At 40.3% G+C, this 23276-nt stretch overlaps 1 protein-coding gene across 3 annotated transcripts in view; it reads right to left on the bottom strand.

Annotated features, from left to right (window-relative positions):
• Positions 1-21648, bottom strand: part of ABCB11 (ATP binding cassette subfamily B member 11) — a 97001-nt gene extending 75353 nt beyond the window's left edge. For 2 of the 3 annotated variants that reach the window (XM_037044530.1, XM_037044531.1), the window contains exons 1-5: positions 21468-21648; positions 7977-8072; positions 6245-6266; positions 2847-2898; positions 1833-2071 (exon numbers count right to left, since the gene is read on the bottom strand). In XM_037044530.1, coding sequence (XP_036900425.1) covers positions 1833-2071; positions 2847-2898; positions 6245-6266; positions 7977-8052 — 389 coding nt within the window. In that variant the 5' untranslated portion in view covers positions 8053-8072; positions 21468-21648. The remainder of the gene's footprint in view (positions 1-1832; positions 2072-2846; positions 2899-6244; positions 6267-7976; positions 8073-21467) is intronic. The other variant, XM_037044529.1, reaches the window with a different exon arrangement.
• Positions 21649-23276: the final 1628 nt, after the last annotated feature.

Raw genomic sequence — 23276 nt, 5'->3', positions numbered from 1 at the left:
AATAACTCACAATTAAAGTATTTAACTCCTCAAAGGAGTTCCTGGTTAAGGAATGACCTAACAAAGATATGGTCTACACAATTTCATTTATCATATAGAATATTTTTAAGGATAAATATTCATCTACATGTTTGGTATCATGCGGATTCAGCTAAAGCCAGTGAATTTAGGGGCTAAAAGCCCCTATTTACTTTGCACTATTTGCTCCCCTTAGAGTATACGACCCACTAAGGGCGAGTAAAGTGTGAGTAATGAGTAGCCACAGTGAATTCCTTCCTAATGGATGCTGATGATGCAGAATTAAAGGTAGATTTATTCTTTAATTTATCTAATAGATAGTTATAAGCCCTTGGTCTCCAATTTTGGCCTCCCTAACAGTTATTTCCAAATTTTAAAACATAGCAGGATAGACTTTCAGGAATTTTTCCTTGAAAAAATTTATCTTCATGACCATTTTAAAAATTTGGGTCTATTTACATTGCATAGAAGTCTGAATGCACTTTTTTCAAAGGGGGAAGTGATTAACTTTGCATTTTGTAGTCATTTCATTCTGTAAAAAGCAGTTCATCTCTGTTCTCCACCATATATGACTTAAAAAACTGTCACAGGAGATAGTCTCTCTTTTACACAAACTGTTCTGAATCTTACTTCTAAATTTAGAAAAAACATACATATATAGGTATTAGAAAATGTATTTCTAATGAGTAGGCTTAGCAGTTTTCAAAGGGCAATTCTGCGTATTTTATGTTGTCCTATGCTTTTCTATGTAGCAGTAACCAGAATTGCAACTATATAGTTATTTGAACAGTCATTGATTTAATGATGGTGTCAGAGATGAGAACTATGACTCTTAAGATAACCACTGTATCCTTGACACACAACTTTCTGATACATAGTTGGTGTTTTAAAGTTTTGGTTGAATGAGTAAATAAATAGAATACCCTGAATATTAGACAATATTATGGAAAAGAGTCAGTGCTTTAGAAGGATTTTACATAACTTGGAATTAAGCCTGTAGAAAATTTTTAAATGAAGGTAAAAAATATAAATTCATTTGGGAAGTCATTCAGAGTGCCTTTCTAGCCAGGATGTGCCCTGCCCTTGGTTCTCAAACCTGAGTGTATGCATTCACACATGCAAATGAGCTTGTTATGACCCTGAGGTAGCATGAGGCAGGCTGAAAAGTCCATGCCATAACAGTGAGTCAACCTGTGTACTCTATGAACTCACTGACTACAAGTTAGCCCGTTGGGCTTATCACTAAGAGCACACTGAGCTTTGGCTAATTCTCCATGGCTTCTTCCTGTTCCCTACCCCACAGCACTCTTGAAAGAAACTCAGCTACTAACTGAGACCAGTAGCCCCTATTCCAAGTCCTGAGGCGTACAAATGAAATTCCCATTGTAGAGAAAAGGCTTGGGGTCTAGCGGATCACTAGTCATGGCCACAGAAGATAGGGAACAGAAGAGAGTTACCCACCCACCCCCAAAAAAAGTCTAGGATACGGGACATGACATAGGACTCAAGTAAAATTCACGGGTCATCTTCTTTGGCATTAAGTATTGGTAGTCCATCCTCAAGTCTATAGTCTAAAAAGTGGTTTAATTTGGGTGTTGTATTTAATGGACAATTTCCAGTTACGTTTTTTGTTAGGATTTAAAAATGTGGAAGGATAGGAGAACCACAGGGCAGAGTAATTTGTAGAAACATGGGTAATGTTAGCTCTATCTTAGATAGCATTCCAGCTTAATCAATAAGTCCCCTTTACACATTTTTGAATTACAACTTAGAATGTGAACAAAAGAAGTAGAAAATACAAAATCACAGCCTACCCACAACGCGTTCCATTTGTCACATTCTGGTTAAGGGAGCTGTTGGTCCACACTATGGTGTTATTGACACATGCTTTTCCAGGAATCTGGAGCTCTTGTAGTTCATTTTCATAGTCAATAAAAACATCTGTCATGGTGCCAAAAATGAGTAGCACGCCTGGTTGAGCTAGTCCATGGAGAAAAGCACATATACCTCCTACACACATCAGCCAAATGTCCGTCGCTGAAGCAAATCGAAACTTGAAAGACAAAGGATTCAGAGACCATCTATGAGTGCAAAGCAGGAGAGGCAGGGCTACTTCATGTTAGTTACTCCATTCTGATAAGTAGTATTCAACACTAAACTGTGTGGGATCCTCGTAATGAACAGAATTCTCCCTAATTTATCAAAATAAATGGTGGAGCCATTGTCTAGAACACTAGACTCCTACATTGTCTGCCCATGTTACTTCTTTCCTGGTTTCTGAATTTACTTTTTTTCTTTTTAATCTCAAGAGCTGACGTTAGCTCTTAGTTATTTGTCCACAACTTAAGGGAGAAACAGTCTCCAGCACGGACGCCCTTGCCACGTGTATCTGCTGTGTGGGGCGTTCAGCAAGAGCATGAATTGTCTCCCAGAACTGATACTGACAATGAACAGTGCCCACTTGTGTCTAAAAGTGGCTCCACTTGAAACAGCTTTGGAGGAAATACTTGTACTATGGAATTTCTAAAGCCTTGTCATAAGAATACATATACGTGATGTGATTACTGTGATGATTCTCCTTACAAAAATAATTATAAACTTAGTTAATTATTTTCCAGGACACTTTTCTGATCTATCTGATGTGTTTAATCAGCTCTATATTTCTAGTTGTTAGTCAGCTATGTTATCACATAGACAAAGCTTATGACCAAAAAAGCGATCACTATATTTAAAAACCTGCCAATATGACTAGTGGTTTAGCATTTCCTCCATACTCTGAGCAATTCAAAGTTGCAAAACTACATCCTATATTGGCACAGTTTTATTACCAATTGAAAGAAGCCAACTTGACTGCTGTGACCTTTCTTCTCATTTTGTAACCTGAGGAGAAAAAACAGGAATTTACAGACTACCATTTCCAAACAATGAGAAATTCTCCTTAGGTGGTGATTTTATGAGCCATTCCTTCTCTTTTCTTCACTCTTCACCTGAGGATATGTTTATTGATTTTAGCGAGCGAGGAAAGGAGAGAGAGAAACATCAATCTATCATTCCACTTATTGATGCATTCATTGCTTGATTCTTGGATGTGCCATGACAGGGCATCAAACCTGCAACCTCGGTGTATCAGGACAGTGCTCTAACCAACTGAGCTGCGGTCCAGAGCTAAGAGTCATCCTCAGTAAGAAACAAAAGCCCCCTTCTGGCTGAGAAATTCTTGCCAAACATGGTACCTTAAAAACAAGATTTTATTCTTCGGATTTATCTCTTCTGTATACTATATGTAAAGAGAATTCAGTATAACTATGTGTCATGTTCAGTGGAAGTTCACTGAGGTTTTTCTAAAGGAACTGAAAGAAAATAAAAAGTAGTCTGTATGCTCAATTATACTAATAAATAACCATTGGATTCAATTGTTGATAGTTATGTATTTATTGCCATATTAAGGTTCATAGTTTTGATCTTTTTCTTAAATAAGTCTCTTTAACATTTCACATAATAATGGTTTGGTGATGATGAAATACTTTAGCATGAACTAAGCAAACAAGCAGAAAAGAAACAGAATTATTAATTTGGAGAACATTGGGAAGGTGGCCAGTGGGGAGGTGGGGTGTGGTGGAATGGAGGGCAAAGTGAAGGGATTAAGAAGTACAAATTGGTAGGTACATAATAGAAAGGGGGATGTTAAGAGCAAGTATGGGAAATTGGGTAGCTAAAGAACCTATATGCATGACCCATGGACGTGAACTAAAGAGGGGAGAATCACCAGAAGGTGTGGAGGTACTGGGTGGATGAGGCAAAGGAGTAAAAATTGGGGGGATTATGATAGCATAATCAATAAAAAAATAACTATTGGAGTTCAGTCTCGACTTCACCTATTTCTACACACATTTCCTTGGGGATAAATTGAAGTGGTTGGATTAGCTGATTTAAAACTTCCTTCTAGTGTTTAAAAAATTTTACAACTACATTAAGTAATATTGATATGATAAAAAGTTTCCCTTAAACTTCCAAACTTTCCATAAAATTATATTTTCTTAGTATCTCTTATTTTTTTTTCTCATAAAGTTATACTTAACCCATCTTTGACCTTCTCAACTCCAGGAATCTCTACTTCAGCTGAGTCATCCATTCATGGATACACCCTGGACCTTGATTTCACCAGGAACTACTCTGCTCCATCGCATGCAGGGACAGTTCAGGCATTTTGTTTTCTTGCTTCCTTCCCCCTTCCACAGCTATTTGTCATCTCACTTGAGACATGCAGTCCTTTAAGCCCTTCACTTCCTTATAATTGCTAAGTCTCATCAAAATTTTGCTTCCTTCCCAATGAATTCCAGATCCCACTGTCTGCCAAGTGAACCACACTCTCAATATCACCCTCAATCGTTTTCCCCAAACTCTTCCGTGGAAACTCCATCTTTGCATTCATGCAGCATGTTTGCCCCCTTCTCCTGAAACAGGCTACTAGGCCAACTACAGACAACCTCTCCAGTCAAATGCTAAACACATGCCGTCTTTCACATTCACTTGCCCTGAGTTTGTGTTATAGAAACCTAAGTCCTGGAGAAACATTCAAGGTCCTCCATGGTCTGGTCAACTGGATCTCTCACCTTGTCTCCTCTTACTGCATTCCAGTTCTCACCATCTGAGCCACCAGGCCTCTTTGCTGACTTTGTCCATGCCAAATTTATTTCCACCCCTTGGCATTTGCACTTGCCATTTCCTCTTGCCACAATGCTCTCTCTCCAGATGTGTATATGGCCAATTCCCTCACCTTCTTCAGACCTTCCCCCTCAAAAGTCACCTTCTCAATGAGGCCTTCCCTAATCAAAGTCATTAAAATGTCAATTTTCCCCCACATCATTTCATAACTCCATTCCATATTTACTTTTCCCTTTGTAGAAAAAAATTGATCAATTATCACTATTTACCATGCTATATGTTTTATTTATTTATGGTGATTATTATGTCTTCCTCAGTATAATGCAAGCTCTTAATATAATGCAAGGAGAGAGAGTTTTGCCTAATTTGTTCTTTTCTGTACCTCATCACTAATTTTGGTATCCGACACCTAGTGCACCACTCAATTAATATTTGTGAAATACTGATTGTGAAATAATGAATGAATAAATGAATGAACGAGTATGGTCTCCAGCCTTAGCTCAATCCAAACTCTGGGCTTCTTCCTTCTAGAGATGGTTCCCTTCCCCTCAGCAACTTTATCAAACTTTCACTCTTGTCTTTTCTTTCTATATTATCACACCTTTTAGGAGATAGATTCATCTCTCCTCTAAAAACCAAAGAACTTACTTAAATGTCCTGCTCAGAGTCTCATCACCTTTCATCTACACTGACACATATTTTCATATCTTTCCCACCCAGTATAATTCTTCTAGGCCTAGCTGGTCCTACCACTCCTAGTCCAAACTAATGTTGCCACACCCAACCCCTCCCTCTGCTGTGAGTTACTTAGAATTGCTTAAATACCTTCAACTTCTTCCTTTCCACCACTTCTATTATAGCAACTTGCTTGGCTCCTCCCTTCTGTCTTCTAAATTAGACCCCATGTATTCTTGCTCTCTTGTCAGAGTATAACTAACTGATATTTATTTTATATGAGAACTTAAACTCTTAAACTAAAGAGGAATATTAATTAATTTCATTTTAGTTTTCTCCTATTCGCTTGTGGGAAGAATCTGGGCCTTAGGTACCTCCCCTGTACCATGAAATCATAATTGTCCAACATTTCTTCTACTGTTTAGGTCAGAATCCTGGACTGTTCCTGGGTACACAGGGGAGATTTGGACCTAGACTAGAAGGAGTATTCCAAAAGATTTTTGAAATCAAATTATATTATAGTAAATCTAAAGAGAAAAATAATGGATTATCTATACCACTTTATAGGAAGTACAACATACGTAAAAATTTTTTCTGCCCTGGCTGGTGTGGCTCAGTGAATTGAGTGTGGGCCTGTGAGCCAAAGGGTCACCAGTTCAATTCCCAATCAGAGCACATGCCTGGGTTGTGGTCCAGGTCCCCAGTAGGGGGGCACAAGAGGCAACTACACATTGATGTTTCTCTCCACTCTCTCTCCCTCCCTTCCCCTCTGTCCAAAAATAAATGAATAAAATCTTTAAAAATATCTATATTTTATTTTGTGCCTTTTATAGGAAAATTGTAGAGTTAATTCTAGAAAAGATACATTGTTGAAATAGTCACTTACCGTGAATTCTTATCATTGTTATCTGTCAGGAAAAAAACAATGCATAAGGCATTAATAATGACAAAATGCATAATCGCTAACAATTTTGCTCTGGGAAAAAATTATATAAATTATTTTTGTTCATGAAACATAGCAAAATGGTTATTTGCTTTTTCTCCTTTCTCTTATTCTCTCTTTACATATATATTAAGGAGGTATTCTTTCAGAATTAAGACTGCTAGCTTGAGTACATTTCTGGACTTTTCTCTAGGATATGAAGTATATCTTCTGAATATCAGCTGGAGACCAACATTTCTAAATGATCTGAAGAAGATATAATTTTTTGAGCTGCCGCATCAAAACCAGCTCCATTTGCTATTATGGCACCATTTGCTGAGCAGGCCTATGACCTTATTAAACATGGCTGCCATTTTACTCTTCTGTGCTTGTGTCTCCAAGACTGGAAATTACTGTAAAGCAAGAACAGGACATCACTAACCACTCCCCACAGCTACAGGCAGAAGACAACGTTGGAGCAAACTGCAGCTTATGCAAAACCACCCAAAACCTCCTTTGTTGCAATGCTCCCAACAGCCTGTGGTCCACACGGCAGCAATCCCCCATACTTTTATAGCACAATTATAACCCAATAAAAGCTCAAAGCTCCCACCCCTCAATAGTAAATCTAAAGAGATTTACTATCTCTAAAGAGATACACCAGAGCTGGTATATCTTTTCATACCCTGTCCCCTTCCACTCTTGGCAAGTGAGTAAAAACTTTGCTCTCTGAATTTTTTTGTCTTTGTGAATTCTCACACTGCCTGCATCCCCAACCACCCTAATCCCAAGTAAAATGAATATTTGTTTGTTATTTGTTTCTTTAGAAACATCAGAATTTATCTATTTAAAATTTAGAGCACAAAATAACTATGCAGTGTGATGCCATTGATATTTACATACTAGTAGAAGCCATAGGATTGAGCTGCATATGATTTTCCCCAGCATAAGTCAGAGCAGGTGGAGTGTGGGAAGTAAAAGGGCCTGGGGTAGAGAAGCTACAGGGAAAGGAGCCCAAGTTGCCAATGTCAACCGTTACCATAGAATAGCACGTCCTAATACTCCCGGCATTTTAATTTAAGTAAGTAAGAATAAAGAACCATCATCGTATAGATAGAGATTAATGTAGGTTTGGGAATCAGAGAAAACTGGATTAGGATTGTGGCTCCATTACTAGTCATGTGATCTTTGCCAAATTTTGAAAAAATTTATCCAAGTCTCAGTTTCATAAAATCATAAGATTTGTTTAAAAAATAAGATTAGCCTAGAATCATCTGTGCTGACTACATGCTAGGTCCTAGCCCCCTTCCGTTCTGCCAGCATGGTCCTGGTACAGTTCCTCTCAGGGAGCAGTGCTTGCTGACCAATGACTACTCTAATTAATTATTACAATGTATGAGTAAAGGTAGTAATAGTAGCCTATGTTGGAAAAACTTTGCACTGCCTAGGAAAGAGATTATTTATAGATTAGATAATTTGCTCTCTCATATTTTGTGCATTTTTACCATAATATTTTTAGACATTCCATTACATAGATTCTGGGGAGCAGCACCCATTCATGTGTGAGAAATATGTTTGGTAATAGTTCTAAATACTGTTGACGATTTTCTCTGCCCCTTGAAACCTTACTGGCTTGTTCCACTTTTGTTCTAAGCTGTTTTTTTACAACCAAAAGTGAGGGGAAAAGGGCACTTACATGACCCATCTGACTCAAAACCATGATTCTCCTCTCCTAATTTCCTCACGCTGCGAAGAATTACCGAGTTGGACATGGTGATTGCAGCCAGTAACCCTATAAGATAAAATAAAAGAATGATTACAATTATCCCTTCTTTAACCAAAGCAGCAAAACTTAAGAACGATTTGGTTCAAGAAAAACACCTTTACTAACAATCTCATAAAAAGATTGTTTAAGTGATTAATAACCCCATGAAAGAGAATAATGATTAGGAAAGATAAACCCAAACCACTGATTATAGATTTCTCAGGCTGATGAATGGATGCTTTTTTAGTTATCCGTTCTTTCAGCTTATCTGCCTTTTTTTCCTTCCTTCCTTTCTTTCTATAAGTAAAAAGAAAAATAACTATGCCCTGACCAGTGTGGCTTGGTTGCTTGGGCATTACCCTGTAAGCCAAAAGGTCACCAGTTCAATTCCCAGTCAGGACACATGCCTGAGTTGTGGGTTCAGTCCCCAGTTAGGACACATGCAACAGGCAACTGATCAGTATTTCTCTCCATCTCCTCCTTTCCCTCTCTGGAATCAATAACAGAAAAAAATTTAAAAATACACTAGAAGTGCACAACCAATTGGCAAAATTTGGGGGTCAACATCTGACCAATGACACTCAAATACCAGCGGGCAGCCTTCAGAGCTCTTTTGTAAATAAAGTGCCTAGTTCTGGGATGCAGCAAGGCCAGTGTGTACCAGAACTGCTATCCAACTTGTTTTAGAAAACAAATATAATCTTGACATCAAAACAGACAAAAGTGTTATAAAAATCATAAATACTTTCAAAATAGGTTTAAAATCATTAAATAAGATACGCTGAGTATCATTCCAAAATTTTCATTATATGAAAACATATAATGAGCAATGTTAATCCCCAAAAAGCAGTGATTGTTCAATGTAAAATTATTTTGATCATTTTGATATAAGCAGAAAAGTATTCAATAAAAATAAAACTCCATTCTTGATTTTTTTTTAATTTATTTATTTTTAGAGAAAGGGGAAGAGAGGGAGAAAGAGAGGGAGGGAAACATTGATGTGTGAGAGATACATCAATTGGTTGCCTCTCCTGTGCTCCCAAATGGGGACCTGGTCCGCAACCCAGGCATGTGCTCTGACTGGGAATTGAACCAGTGGCCGTTCCCAGGCAGACACTCAATCCACTGAGCCACGCCAGCCTGTGTGATTTTTAAAACCTTACAAAATTAGAAAAATTATTATTTTGCACCCCAATGAGTAATTTTTGAAAAATGATCAGCAATGAGTATTAAAACCGTTAAATGAAATAGTGGCAAAGAGTAAATATCTAGTAGTGCAAAGTGTTATGAAGATGTAAAAGAATGACATTACATTAAGTTGCCATATTTCCTTACACTCCTCTTGGCTGTGACAATGTTTCATATTTTTCTTGTTTTGATGACTTCGACAGTTTTGAGTAATATTGAGAAGTTATTTTGTGGAATGTCCCTTAAAATAGTATTTATGTGATATTTATTTATCTCGTGATTAGACAGAAGTTGTATATTTTGCAGAGGAAGACCAGAGAGGTAAAATACCCTTCTCAATGCATCGTATCAAAGGTACTACCAACATTACTTAATTAAGTAGCTTATGAGGTCAGTACAAATCTAAAAAAAATACTAAATGAACAAGATTCAAAATTATTTTATTCAACAACAAAATTTGTTCAGTATAACAGTATTACATTCAGAGACTGCTATGTTTGCTGGTTCTATTGATTTTGAAATTTTAACCCAAAAGAAATTTTTCAAAAAGCAAAAATAAAAACTATTTGACAATGAGAAAATTATAAAACAACTTTAATGATAGTTGTAATATTGCATCACCTGACTTCAAAATAAGAAATTAAAAAAAATTTAGTCTCCAATTATATTTTTCCTGGCCTAGCTCTTCATTTAAAAAGGTTTCTTTCTACTGGTGTGTAAATATTTGGTAGTTTTTAGAGGCCATTGGTGTACTGTCTTGCCTATGAACATCAGAGTCTCACAGATCTTGGTACTGACTGTGGCTTCACTCTGTTTTGTTTTGTTTTTTTTTGTCTTTTCTAGAGTTGCATTTATTAATTTATTATTTTTTAAAAAATATTTATTTTATTGATTATGCCATTACAGTTGTTCTATTTCTCTCATTCTGTTATGTCTTTTCAACTTCTCTTCAGGCCTAGATTTCTTCATCTTTCAAGTCAGGGAGTGGTGGTAATGGTAAAATCTGCCTGGCAGGACTGATGTGAAAATGAAACGAATCTGTGTTCGCACATCAGCTAGCACAAATGGAGAATGCAGCTAATGTTCCCTTTGCCCTCCAAGCTCAGTGACTGGGTTCCCCTGTACCCCCAATGCATACCTCCTGCCCCTCCCTTCTGATGTCATTAGTAGTAACTGCAGTCTTTTTTAAGGAAGAGAATGCTGATCTACCAACCTACTCTCCTCACTTTCCCTCTTTTGTGCCTTCAGAAATTCTGTACATTCGGTTTTGCATTAGGTTTCCTTACATTTTCTTTCTTTCTTAGTGCAGTGATTTTTGTGATCTCTATTTTACTATTAAAAAGTAATATTCTCACACAAAAATTTATGCCCAGGGTGGATTTTTATCCACATGAACATCATCATGCCCTTCAGCTGGGGACCACCAGGAATACATCCGTGGTTGAACGATCTGGATTTCTTATTACAGTGAGGGAGAACACACTGCGGGGAGCTATAGGTAGCTCAGCAAAAGGGTATTATGTGGGGGCGACCTCTCTCACGAGCGCCCCCGGGGGCCATGAATGAAAATGAATAAATACGGCTGAGACATTATGAGATCTGTTTGGGGAGGAAAAGTGAGCCATGGCCAGTTTCTCTGGGGAGACAAAGGCCAGCAGCGGCCAGTTTCTCCAAGGAGAAAAAGGCCTCAAGCCCCCACCTCCATAGTCTTTCCTTGGGTTGTAATACACAGGCATACAGGGCGGCAAGGATCAAACACTAGATAACATTTCAAAGAAACCTGAGGGCTTAGTCAATGTCTGTCAGGAAGAGAGTTGCAGAAACTTTGGGAGACACACTCATTTCCTCTCAGACTCTTATCATACGAACAAAAGCACTCTTAGCAGAGCAGATTTCACAGGTTTATCAGCAAGTCTTTGTGATGCCAGATTTTTCCCCAGGACACACTCTAGGCTAGACAAGGAGCTGTACCTCTCCCGACAGGTTTTCAGGATTAAGGGGATTAGAGCCAGGAAGCGCTTCTCCCAGAGAACATGGGGACTGGGGCTATCTCAAAGCTGGGGGGCGACAGTCTTGCTCTTTGTTGCAGTCCCCCAAGTCCTTCCATGAAGGCCTCCCAAGTGATCCAGTCTGGCTTAGGTTGCCCCCCCCCCCCCACTGTGAGACTTCCAACCAAGCTTTAGGGGCAGAGAGAGGAAACTGAGGCAGCATTTGCTACCAGAGACAAGCTTTGTCTCCTGCAGCTCACATTCCAAAGGTTGTCCCTCGCCCTTAGCCACAAGGAGTACAGATACAATTCCTAAAACCAGACAGAGCTGTCTACAACATTATTAGGAAGAACCAATTATAGGACATGGGCTTTAGTTAGGTGATTTGGGAGAAGGTCCAATGAAGTAGAGGTTGCTCCAGATTCGATGCTATCAGAAAATCAGAGTAGTTTTATGATTGGGTAAAGAAATAGTAGTCATTCATTTAACAGGAGAGAGAGATGTTTGGTTGTTTGTGGGTTGCACGGTGATCTTATTTTGTCCTTTCAACATGATGAAATGGGCTGCTTTTTCTCATTTTATCCTGGTCTCAGAGTGATCTTGTCTGAGGTTGGTGGGATGGTTTGTTTCACATGTCAATTCAAGTGGGCTAAGCCACTACCAGATAACTGGTGAAACATTATTGCTGGGTGTGTCTGTGAGGATGTTTCCAAGAGATATTATCATTTGAATCAGTAGGACATCTCCCTCACTGGTGTAGATGGGCATCATTCATTCAATCCTCTGAAGGATTGAACAGAACAAAAAGGCAGAGAAATTGAGGGTGGAGAAACCAAATAGGTATTTTTCCAAAGAAGACATCCAAGTGGCCAACAGGTAAATGGAAAAATACTCAACATTCATCACTAAGGAAAGGCAAATCAAAACCATAATGAGACATCACCTCACATCTGTTAGAATGGCTACCATCAAGAAGGCAAGATAAGTATTGGTAAGGATGTAGAGAAAGGGCACTCCTGTACACTGTTGTGAGTTGGGCATGTGAATTGGTACAGTCACCCCCCAAAGCCCCACCTCTTAACACCACCACACTGGGGGTTGGGTTAGGTTACAGCGTGCGAATAAACAGTATGATAAACAGTATGATAAACAGTATGGAGGTCCCTCAAAAAACTAAAAATACAAATACCATATGATCCAGAAATCTATTTTCTGTGTATATAGCCAAAGGAAATTAAAACAGGATATCAAAAAGATACCTATGCTCCCAAGTATTAGAAGTATATTAACAATATACTCCTAATTATTAATAATAGTCAAGATATAGAAATCACCTAAGTGTCTGTCAATGGATAAATGGTTAAAGAAGATGTGGTGAATATGTATATAAACCATGGAATACATTCAGCCGTGAGAAAGAGTAAAATACTGCCATTTATGATAGTATGGGTGAATCTTGAAGGCCTAATGCTTAGCGAGATAAGCCAGACAAAGAAGGACAAATATTGTGTTATATCACTTATATGTGGAATCTAAAAAAGGTGAACTCACTGATTTCCAGTCAAGAAGGCCACATAGGCAGACACAGCTTGCTTCTTTGCACAACCACAACACAATTATAACTAAAATATAGAACACCCATCATTCAGAACTGACAGACATTGAGTTGAATGGAAGTCTGACAGCAATAGAATTAAAGTAACCACATCCATCCAGACTGCTAGGAGAAACACAGGTGTGGAATGGGCTTGTCCCAGGTCCACATGTGATGGATGAAAATTTGGAAGGGATATCTTGGGGCAAGAAGTTCCCACATCGGGCCCCCAGTCCAGGGTTCCAGTGCCAAGAAGATAAGTCCTCAAAAGTTCTGGCTGCAAACACCAGTGGGAATTGAGTCAGTGGAAGGAACTTCTGGAGCCCCAAGCAGTACCTCTTAAAGAACCCACACATGGACTCACCTACACAGACTCACTCCCTCTGGGCTCCGGCACCAGGGAGGTGGCTTGAGATGCACCAGTGGTATGCAGGGGGAGGTTGACGTGTTAGACATCAAAGTGAGCAGAGGCCATTGTCCCATTTTTGGACCTTCCCCTCACAGAGTTGGCAGACTGGTGTCATATCTAAGATTCTGTCTACCTGGCTAACACTGTTTGACCCACCTTGAAGACCCCCAGACACTCTTCCCGACTCAACTTATAAGCCCACCCAAGCTGCTTTTCCACATGAACAAACAAGCAGCAGCTGGCCTCAGTGAGCTCCAGACTCAGAACTAGCCGCCTAGATTCACAGATTGGCTTTGCCTGGGAATCCCCAAGCCCAGCGTAAGCAGCAGCCATCTCAGATTGCTTTATAACTCAGTCAGGGTGGTCCTGGGCAAAACAGAGTTGGGGGCTGACCTTGGCCTGCACCACCTAGGAAACCCCAGGGCCAGTGCACAAAGTGGACAGCTATAGACCATATTGGAGCACCACTACCTTGCCCCTGCAGAGCTGATCCTCCACAGAAGGTGGAGGTTGGTGATCAGTGGTCATAGTCAGTCCTTGCAGCTGACTGGCCTGGGTAAATGTGCTCCTTTGGTCTGCCAAAGCAACCAAGGCTCAACTACAAGAGGAGGGTATACTAAGCCCACACAAAGGGTATGCTTCAAATACCCAGCTTAGATGATAGGGGAGGCTGTGCCCCTGGACCCTACAAGACACCTACTACAATAGGCCACACTACCAAGACATAGAGTCAAAGTAGCTCTACCCAATACACAAAATGGCCTAAATGAAAAAACATGGCCTAAATGAAAGAACAGATCAAAACTCCAGAAAAAGAGCTAAACATAATGGAGAGAAGCAAGCTATCAGGTGCAGAGTTCAAAACACTGGTTACAAGAATGCTCAAGGAACTTAATGAGAACTGCAATAGCATAAAAAAGATTCAGTCAGAAATGAAGAATACACTAATTGAATAAAGGACAATTTATAGGGAAAGAACAATAGACTAGATGACGCTAGGACTCAATTCAATTATATGGAACATAAGGAAGAGAAAAACAACCAATCAGAACAAGAAGAAGAAAAGAGACTCCAAAAATCAAGGATAGTGTAGGCAGCCTGTAGGACAACTTTAAGCAATCCAACATTCACTTCATAGGGATGCCAGATGGAGAAGAGAAAGAGGAAGAAGCTGAAAATCCATTTGAAAAATATAACAAGAGAAAACTTCCCTAGAAAATAGGCATGTAAGTCTAGAAAGCACAGAGAGTCCCAAACAAGATGGTTGCAAAGAGGCCCACTTTAAGACACATCATAATTAAAATGCCAAAGGTTAAAGATCAAGAGATGCAGGAGCGGAGGGTTGTGGGAGAACAGGTGAGATGTGAGGGGATTAAGAAATACAAATTGGTAGTTGTAGATTAGCCATGGGGACGTAATGTACAATATAGGAAAAAGAGTAGTCAAAGAACTTATACACATGACCTATGGGCATGAACAAGATTCGGGGATGGTCTGGGGGTATGAGGGGTGCTGGGTGGAGAGGAACAAAGGGGGCTAAATCAGGAAAACTGTAATAGTATTATCAATAAAATATAATTTTTTTTAAAATGTGAGCTCATAGAAACAGAGAACAGAATGGGCATTAGCTGAGGCTGGTGGGCTATGGAGTTGGGGAGATGTTAAAGGTAGAGACTTGCAACTAGAAGGTGAGTAAATTTTGGAGATCTAATACACAGCATAGTGATTATAGTCAAGAATACTATGTTGTATACTTCAAAACTGCTGAGACTAGATATTAAATGTTCTCACCACAAAAAATGAAGTGATAATTTTGGGACTTGAAAGAGGTGTTAGCTAAAGCTATGGTGGTAGTCACATTGCAATATATCAATTCAATACGTTGTATTAAATTTACACAATGTTGTATGTCAATTATATCTCAATAAAAACTTAAGTAATTATTTTAAGCTGAAGGAGGGTGTGTTTGCTCTTTTGCTTTAGCTAGGACATCCATCTTTTCCTGCTCTCAGACATCAGAGCTCCTGGTTCTCAGGCCTCCAGCCTCAGACTGGGACTTACACACACCACTGGCTCCCCTGGTGCCCAGGCCTTTGGTTCCCCAGTGTCCCTGAGCCTCCAGCTTACAGACTGGGGGACTTGTCAGCCTCCATAATCACATGAATCAATCCCTTATAATAAATCTTTTTCTATATATCTTATTGGTTCTGTTTCTCTGGAGAACCTTGAATAATACAATTGACATTCTGTGAGATTGTTTATTTCTAAAAGAGCATAACATGGTTTAGGTGTGAATTCCAGGCCAGCTACTGAATACCTGGGGCTAATTCTTTCATTTGTTTTCTCTCTAAGCAATGCATACCTCTAAAATTTGGAAACCTATTGTTCTCTTCTGACATACCAAGGAGCTATACTTCAAAAGATGTATAGTCTTTCCATTAGAGGTACTCTCAGTGCTACAAGGCATGCATTGTGTAGCATCTGGCTGTTGCTCAGTCAGAAATGGAGGCTAGTTGCCATATCTCTGGCCACTCTAGAAATGGCAGTGATGACTTTTGAAGGCCATTGTGTTGAAAACATTAATTGCTTGTGTGCATGCACAGAGACAGCAGCGATTTTATGGCACTAAATTTGGAAAAGTGCAATGAGATACCAAAATTCCTAGAAAGAATAGACAAGGCCTTGCTTGTGCTATTTCCCAGAAAAGGCAATGTTCCCAGAACTAGATGTCACATGAATTGCTTCATATTGTTATAAGTGTGCAGTGAAGCTCTGATATATCATTAGACCATGTTTCCTCTCACTGGTTAACTCCCTTTTTATAAGACAAGTTTCTGGGAAGGTCATTTAGAGATGCCGGAAAATATCTCTGCTAATCTGTAAAACCCTGAAAACACAGTGGAGGTCTGGCTTTCAGGGGTAAACAGATTTGTTTCACAGAGGGATGAGAGTGTCTCCTCCTCACTTGTGCACTCTGATTTAAGAGTGCTGTATTTTGTCACCTTAGTCTTTCCCATTAAATCAAGCAGATGTAATATCACCAAATCCTACTCTTTCAGCACCTAAGCTAACAATTTGTTCTGAGTTTCCTGAAGCATGTCAGAGGTCCTTGAGTATCAGACATTGCAAGAAGCTTTAATTAAGATTTCTTAACAATTTATGATAACAAAACTTTACTTTAACCAACACAAAAAAACTCAGAATTAAAATTAAGGTACCATGCTATTTTCTTTTCACTCTGAATTTTGATGTAGTAAATTATTTTAATCTCCAAAAAAATCTCTGCAAACAAATTCCCAGTCTTTCAGAAAGACTTATCTTTTAATAAACTTGAGAACCTAAGAGTTAAAACTAGGGTATCAAGATTTCTAAGCACTAACTGGCAGCCTTTGGCTACTTAATCATGGAACCCCCCGAGAATTATTTTTATTTAAAAATATATTATATTGATTATGCTATTACAGTTGTCCCATTTTCCCCCCTTCACTCCCCTCCCACCCACATTCCCCTCCTTTGGTTCATGTCCATGTGTCATAAGTTCTTTAGTTTCTACATTCCCCCTACTATTCTTACCCTCCCCCTGTCTATTTTCTACCTACCATCTATGCTACTTATTCTCTGTACCTTTTCCTCCCTCTCTCCTCCTCCCACTCCCCTGTTTCTATCCCTCCATGTGATCTCAATTTCTGTGGTTCTGTTCCTGTTCTAGTTGTTTAGTTTGTTTTTGTTTTTGTTTTAGGTGTCGTTGTTAATAATTGTGAGCTTGCCATAATTTTACTGTATATGCTTTTTATCTTCTTTTTCTTCGATAGGTCCCTTTAACATTTCATATGATAACGGCTTGATGATGATGAACTCCTTGAACTTGACCTTATCTGAGAAGAACTTTATCTGACCTTCCATTCTAAATGAAAGCTTTGCTGGGTAGAACAATATTGGATGTAGTTCCTTGCATTTCATGACTTGGAATACTTCTTTCCAGTCCCGTCTTGCCTGTAAGGTCTCTTTTGAGAAATCAGCTGACAGTCTGATGGGAACTCCTTTGTAGGTAACTATCTCCTTTTCTTGTGCAGCTTTTAAGATTCTCTCCTCTTTAATCTTGGGTAATGTGATTATGATGTGCCTTGGTGTGTTCCTCCTTGGGTCCACCTTCTTTGGGACTCTCTGAGCTTCCTAGACTTCCTGGAAGTCTATATCCTTTGCCAGAATGGGGAAGTTCTCCTTTATTATTTGTTCAAATAAATTTTCCATTTGTTGCTCTTCCTCTTCCCCTTCTGGCACCCCTATAATTCGGATGTTGAAACATTTAAAGATGTCCTGAAGGTTTGTAAGCCTCTCCTCATTTTTTTTTGAATTCTTGTTTCTTCATTCTTTTCTGATTGGATGTTTCTTTCTTCCTTCTGGTCTACTCCATTGATTTGAGTTCCAGTTTTCTTCTCATCACTATTGGTTCCCTGTATATTTTCCTTTATTTCACTTAGTGTAGCCTTCATTTTTCCATATAATTTGTGACCAAATTCAACCAGTTCTATGAACATCCTGATTACCAGTGCTTTGAACTGTGCATCTGATAGCTTGGCTGTCTCTTCGTTACTTAGTTGTATTTTTTTCTGGAACTTTCATCTGTTCTTTCAATTGGGCCATTTTTTTTTGTCTTGGTGTGCCTGTTATGTATGAGGGGCAGAGCCTTAGGTGTTCAGTAGGGCAGGACAATGCAGTTGCTGGGTTGTGATGCTGTATGTGGGGAAGGGGTCAGACAGGGAACAATGGCACTTGCTCCACTCTCTGCCAGATTTCGGTCCCCTCTGCCACTTCCCACAAGCAAATTGGGCCCTTCTGGTGCTGATTCCCATGTGGATGGGTTCGTGTACATTCTAGGACCCTGTGGGTCTCCCCAGTGAACTCTCCTGTAAGGCTGGGAGTTTCTCTAGGCACCTCAACTCCCACAGGTGTTTTCAATCGGTATTTTGAGGTTTTATTTCCTGGCGCTGGGACCCTGGGTTGCCCGGTCTGTCTCGTTCCCCAGTTTCACCTAGTTTATCTGCACATGAATGTGAGACTGCTCGGTATTTCCCAGGAGCTGTAATACCTTCATGCCAAGGGAGACAACTACGTGAGGAGCATTTAGCCCACAACTTGTTTTTGTAAGTAAAGTTTTATTGGAACCCATTTGTGCCCACTTGTTTTCATTTTGTCTTTGGCTACAATGGAAGAGTTGAGTGGCTGTGACAGAGACTATACCCACATTCCCCAACCCAGCTCCCAGTGCTTAAAAATACACTTTTTAAAAAGATTTTACTTATTTATTTTTAGAGAGAAGGGAAGGGAAGGAGAAAGACAGGGAGAGAAACATCAATGTGTGGTTGCCTCTCACTCACTCCCTCCTGGGAACCAGGCCCGCAACCCAGGCATGTGCCCTGACTGGGAATCAAACCAGCAACTCTTTGGTTTGCAGGCCCACGCTCAATCCACTGAGCTATGCCAACCAGGGCTAAAAATACACTTTTTAGCCCTTTGCAGAAAATGCTTGCTGACCTCTGCATCTTGAGATCGGCTCAGGATAGCCGGAAGCCTAGGGAGAAATCTTCAAGGACCTGATTTACTCAACGAAAAATTGTGTAATGCTCAGTCACCCCCAACCAGCTTTATCCTTATAGAGCTTATAGTATGGCAAGGAATACAGACAACAAATAAGAAATTACAAACCAAATGACTAAGAATAAAGGGGAAGTACATGCATCTCCTAGACCCCCAAGTAGAAGCCCTGCCTTTGTCTAGGGAGTTAAGGAAGGCTCTGGAACCATTGCTTTTAGGTGAGACCTTGAAGAGGAAAGGAAGTTAGCCAAGGGAAGAGGAGAAAGAATTCCAGGCAGGGGAGAGCACATGCAAAGGCCCAGACCCAAGAGACAGTTGGTTTAAGGACTGAAAAAGATCCAGTGAGTCTGGGGATGTGGGTGAGGCCACCTTGGAGGCTGAGGCTGATTGATTCCTTGGGATGAGGTAATTCTTAATGTTGAGGACTTGGGCCCTATTCCAAAGGCAATGGGAACGAATAAAGGCAAAAGAAGAATATGATCACATTCATATATTTTCTAAAAAAGCAATACTCTGATAAGGCTTAAGACTTGGCAGCCCACATCTAGAGATAAAGAGAGAGACTAGGAAATTATGTTGGGAAATTCAGAAATCCTCCCAGATCAAGCAGCAGCTCACCCTTGTTTACCAAGGTCAGGAGCATATGTAGTTCAAATCACTCCAGGCAGATACACCCTAGGTCGCCAAAGGAAACTGTGTGACATGACACAGCCAAGCCAGCGGCAACCTGGCTCTTGTTACTTTAGGAGTTGGCTCCTTGACTACTCACAGTTGTGAATTTTGTGGGCAGGGAGAGATTTATTCAGCTTGCCATTTTATTTTCTCCCAAATACTATTTTTAAACATGGTGGTCTTGCCTAGACTGAATTCAGGAGGAAGAGGCTGAGGTTTCTGCACATTCAGACCAAAATGGTCAGGAGGAGCCCCTTGCAGGAGCCCACTGAGGAGCCAGGCTCACGAGTGGAGTGGCCCTTACCTGCACCCCACCTCACACTGTGAACCTCTCCTTCACTTCACTCTTATGCAGCCATCTCCTCTGTAAAACCTTCTGAGGCTGCCGGCTCCACACACTCCCCTTCCCTGAGCTGCTGAGAGAGAGAAGCAGTACTGCTCTTGCTCCTCTTGAATTTGGAAGTCATTTTCCAAGCCACCAGTTTTTCTAAAAACTTCTAAAATGTCTTACACTGCTGACATTTGGGAATGGTTGTAAGGTCCCTTTGTTATCATCAAAGCTAGCGAATAATTTCTTTCTCCCACGGATCATTAGAGGAAAGAAGAAATATTAACTTCATTGTCCAGAGAAAGGATTGAAAATGGGGCCCTTTTAGCCCCAAGGGAAAAGAAATACACAGGAATCCTCATGGAACATAACAATTATTTTCTTCACAGAGCCAGAGTTGAGGTGGAGGACTAAGGAACAGCTTCTTGAAGAAAACAGAATTTAAACTAAATTTACTCCCAGCCCTTCTTTCTCTCTCCATGCATAGCTCTTTCATCTTCACAAAGCAACACATAATTCTAACACTTGATTCCTGAGCTGGAACTCAGGTTTTTTCTTTAAAGCAATTTCAGTGTTTTTTAAAACCAGAGTGGGCAAATTTTCCCCCTAAATTACTCCTAATTCACTTCCAGCATTCATCAGCAAATATTTGTCGCCATTACTCATAGTAGTAGGACACACAAATGACTCAAGGGGCTTATCGTCAAGCGTGGGAGGGGCGTGTGAACAGTTTCTCTCAGCAGGGAAATGGGGGCCTCAGAGCAGAGCACCAGGTTCTCTGGACTTAACTAAGTCCGGAGCAGTGGGGAGAACCTGGGGGTGGACGCAGCACAGAAAGAACCTCTATTAAACAAGAGCCTAAAAATAAGTCAACACTTTAAAAGCTTAATAAGAACCACTCTTAGATCCCAGTATTGAGTAGTAGGTACAATCGTTACGCTGTGTTTCTAAAATGCCTAAGAAGTTGTTCCCCCTCGGAACATTTAGAAATACGGCACTGCATTCCCAGTCTTGAAGGCGTGAGATATCTGATCTGTGCATTCAATTCATCAGCAACATGTGATTTCTGCCAGCTAGGGAAACCTAAAAACTGAAACTGGATTGCAGAAGCCAACTTTCCCCCCTCTAGCCAGGCATCCAGAGCTCATATTTCTTAGTGTCTAGATAATCAAAAACTGGGAGAATGAAGAAACGAGCATGCGTCTGAAGAAAAGTAAGTCGGTATAGTTTATGAAAGCAGCAGCAGTTTTCTGGGGAAGGATTTGCGGTTACCAGTGCAAACAGAATTAAGCTTTCATAAAGCCGAGTTAAGAAACTTCACTGGCATTTTTACTTTTGGCAGGTTATTCAATCTGTTCACACATTTGCACAACACATTTCCGAGTACCACAGACTCTCAAAGGCACCGGTGCAGAAAATAGCACCACTGTGAGTAAGACAGCAACTGAGAGCATCCGCATTGTATATAATATTATGAAATCGCTCATGTGTTCTGCAAGTTTCTATCCAAGCACTGTTGTATTACTTATTACATGACAAGAGGCCACCCGTCTAAGTCAGAAACACAGTGGCCCACAATGTGACCTTTAGAGGAAACAGAGTGGCAGAACATAGCCCTCAAATGCTGTAGACAGTATAACTCACTTACCTGTGACAGTGAACTTGAGGAAGCCAGGAGAAACAAGGAACTCCACTGCCTTTTCTGACTTCAGTGTTCACCATTATAAAGCACTGAATGAAATTCAAGCTTTTTTGAGAACATTCTCTATTTGTTTAAGGGTCAATGTCCTAAAGGCCAGCCCAAGCACAGTTCAGTGACACCTGAGAAAAGATTGAACATGCTCGAAGTAATGACCCCAAACACAGTGTGCTGCGGAAACCCTCTGAGGGGTCACCAGGCTGTAGAAAGTGCTGATCTGTCGTGGAAAGAGGGGTGAGTCACAGGCAAGAGGGACTGGGGCAAGGGAACTGTGATTCTGGCAGTGTCCGACTCTTCTTTTTATAGGCCCTTATTTTTGAAGAGTTACTTAAAAATATAACAAAGCAGAACAAAGCAAGCAAACAAAAACCCTTTAAGTTCCCCCCCTCGGTTTGAAAGATAAGTCCTGGAAAATCCTTAGGTCACGGGTCCCCAGAGTTCCCTGGAGACAGATAGCCTAAAAGAACACCTGAAACGGCCTTCTGCTCCGAAGGCTCTTGCACCCTGGCCTGAAGAGTCAACAACCTCGAGCTCTACTTACCAGATGCAGCCCTGTGTACTGGCAGAGTAATGATTTTTTTTAAGGTTCAAATTAACAGAAATCTTAGCCAAACACATATAGCTTCTCCGGTGGTTTTTGTGTTGTCCATATCTATTCCTCTTCCTCTTTGTTAATCCTTTCACTTTCTCAAAATGTTCTTTTTGTTGTTGTTGTTTCTCTCCCTGTCTGGGCTAACCCTTACCTAAGCATGCCTTACTTACTGTGGCCTTGTGCGGAGTAACAGCCAACGTTGGTCAAGCCCTTGTTGGGTGCCTGGCTCAGCTGAAGAGTTTCATCTGCACTACCTTATTTGGCTTCTCGATAACCCTAGAAGGTGGGCACTATCGCCTTCACTGAGGAAACTGAATGCCCGCTTCCTGCCAACCCCCTCTCACAGGCAGGGGGCCAGTGTTTCTCAGTTTGCAGAATAAGGTTGAATTAAACAGTAAGAATGCAGGTTCTCAGCCCTGGCTGGTGTAACTCAGTGGATTGAGCATGGGCCTGCAAACCACACAATCGTGGTTTGATTCCCAGTCAGGGTGCATGCCTGGGTTGTGGGCCAGTTCCCAGCAGGAAACTCACGAGAAGCAACCATACATTGATATTTCTCTCCTTCTCTACTTCCTTTCCCCTCTAAAAATAAATAAATAAAAAAATTTAAAAAAGCATGCAGGTTCTCATTCTTTTTTTTTTAATCTGGCATCCACTACTGTTTGTCTCTACTAGAAGCTAGATATATGGTGGTTTATGATTTAGCACTAAATTCTTCACATCATTATTATTATATTTATATTTTAAAATCTCAAAACATCAAGGTCAGCAAAGAAAAGAAACATGTCTAGCTGTCCCCCTACCTGAAAGTCCCAGGACAGGATGACATGTGACATGACACAAATGTAACAATACTCTGTTTGACACCAGCTAGAACCCAGAAGCAAGAACTCTACTTTACACAAAACCACAAAGGCGGCACAGCTATGGGGTTGTAGCTTTGGTTGGGAGAAAATTCGCTATAGAATTTTGCTACCTCCAGTTGTCAAAATTCTTGACAACACCCAAAGGGCGAAAATGCCAAGGAGAAAACTGTCACCTCGGGACCAGAGCAGAGTTGCTCACTGGCCCCCGTGGCCTGAGATTTCCCTCTGTGTGTTGTGTCAACCTGGGGGGAGCAAAAACGCAGAGTTTCAGAGCTGCAAACACTGCAGATACAGTAGGTC

The sequence above is a fragment of the Sturnira hondurensis genome, unplaced genomic scaffold (genome assembly GCF_014824575.4).
Source record: "Sturnira hondurensis isolate 20B ecotype Veracruz unplaced genomic scaffold, ASM1482457v3 Scaffold0004136, whole genome shotgun sequence".
In the NCBI taxonomy this organism is placed as follows: Eukaryota; Metazoa; Chordata; class Mammalia; order Chiroptera; family Phyllostomidae; genus Sturnira; species Sturnira hondurensis.
The sequence above is the reverse complement of the archived record's forward strand: the minus strand, read 5'-3'. Positions and strand labels throughout refer to the sequence as shown.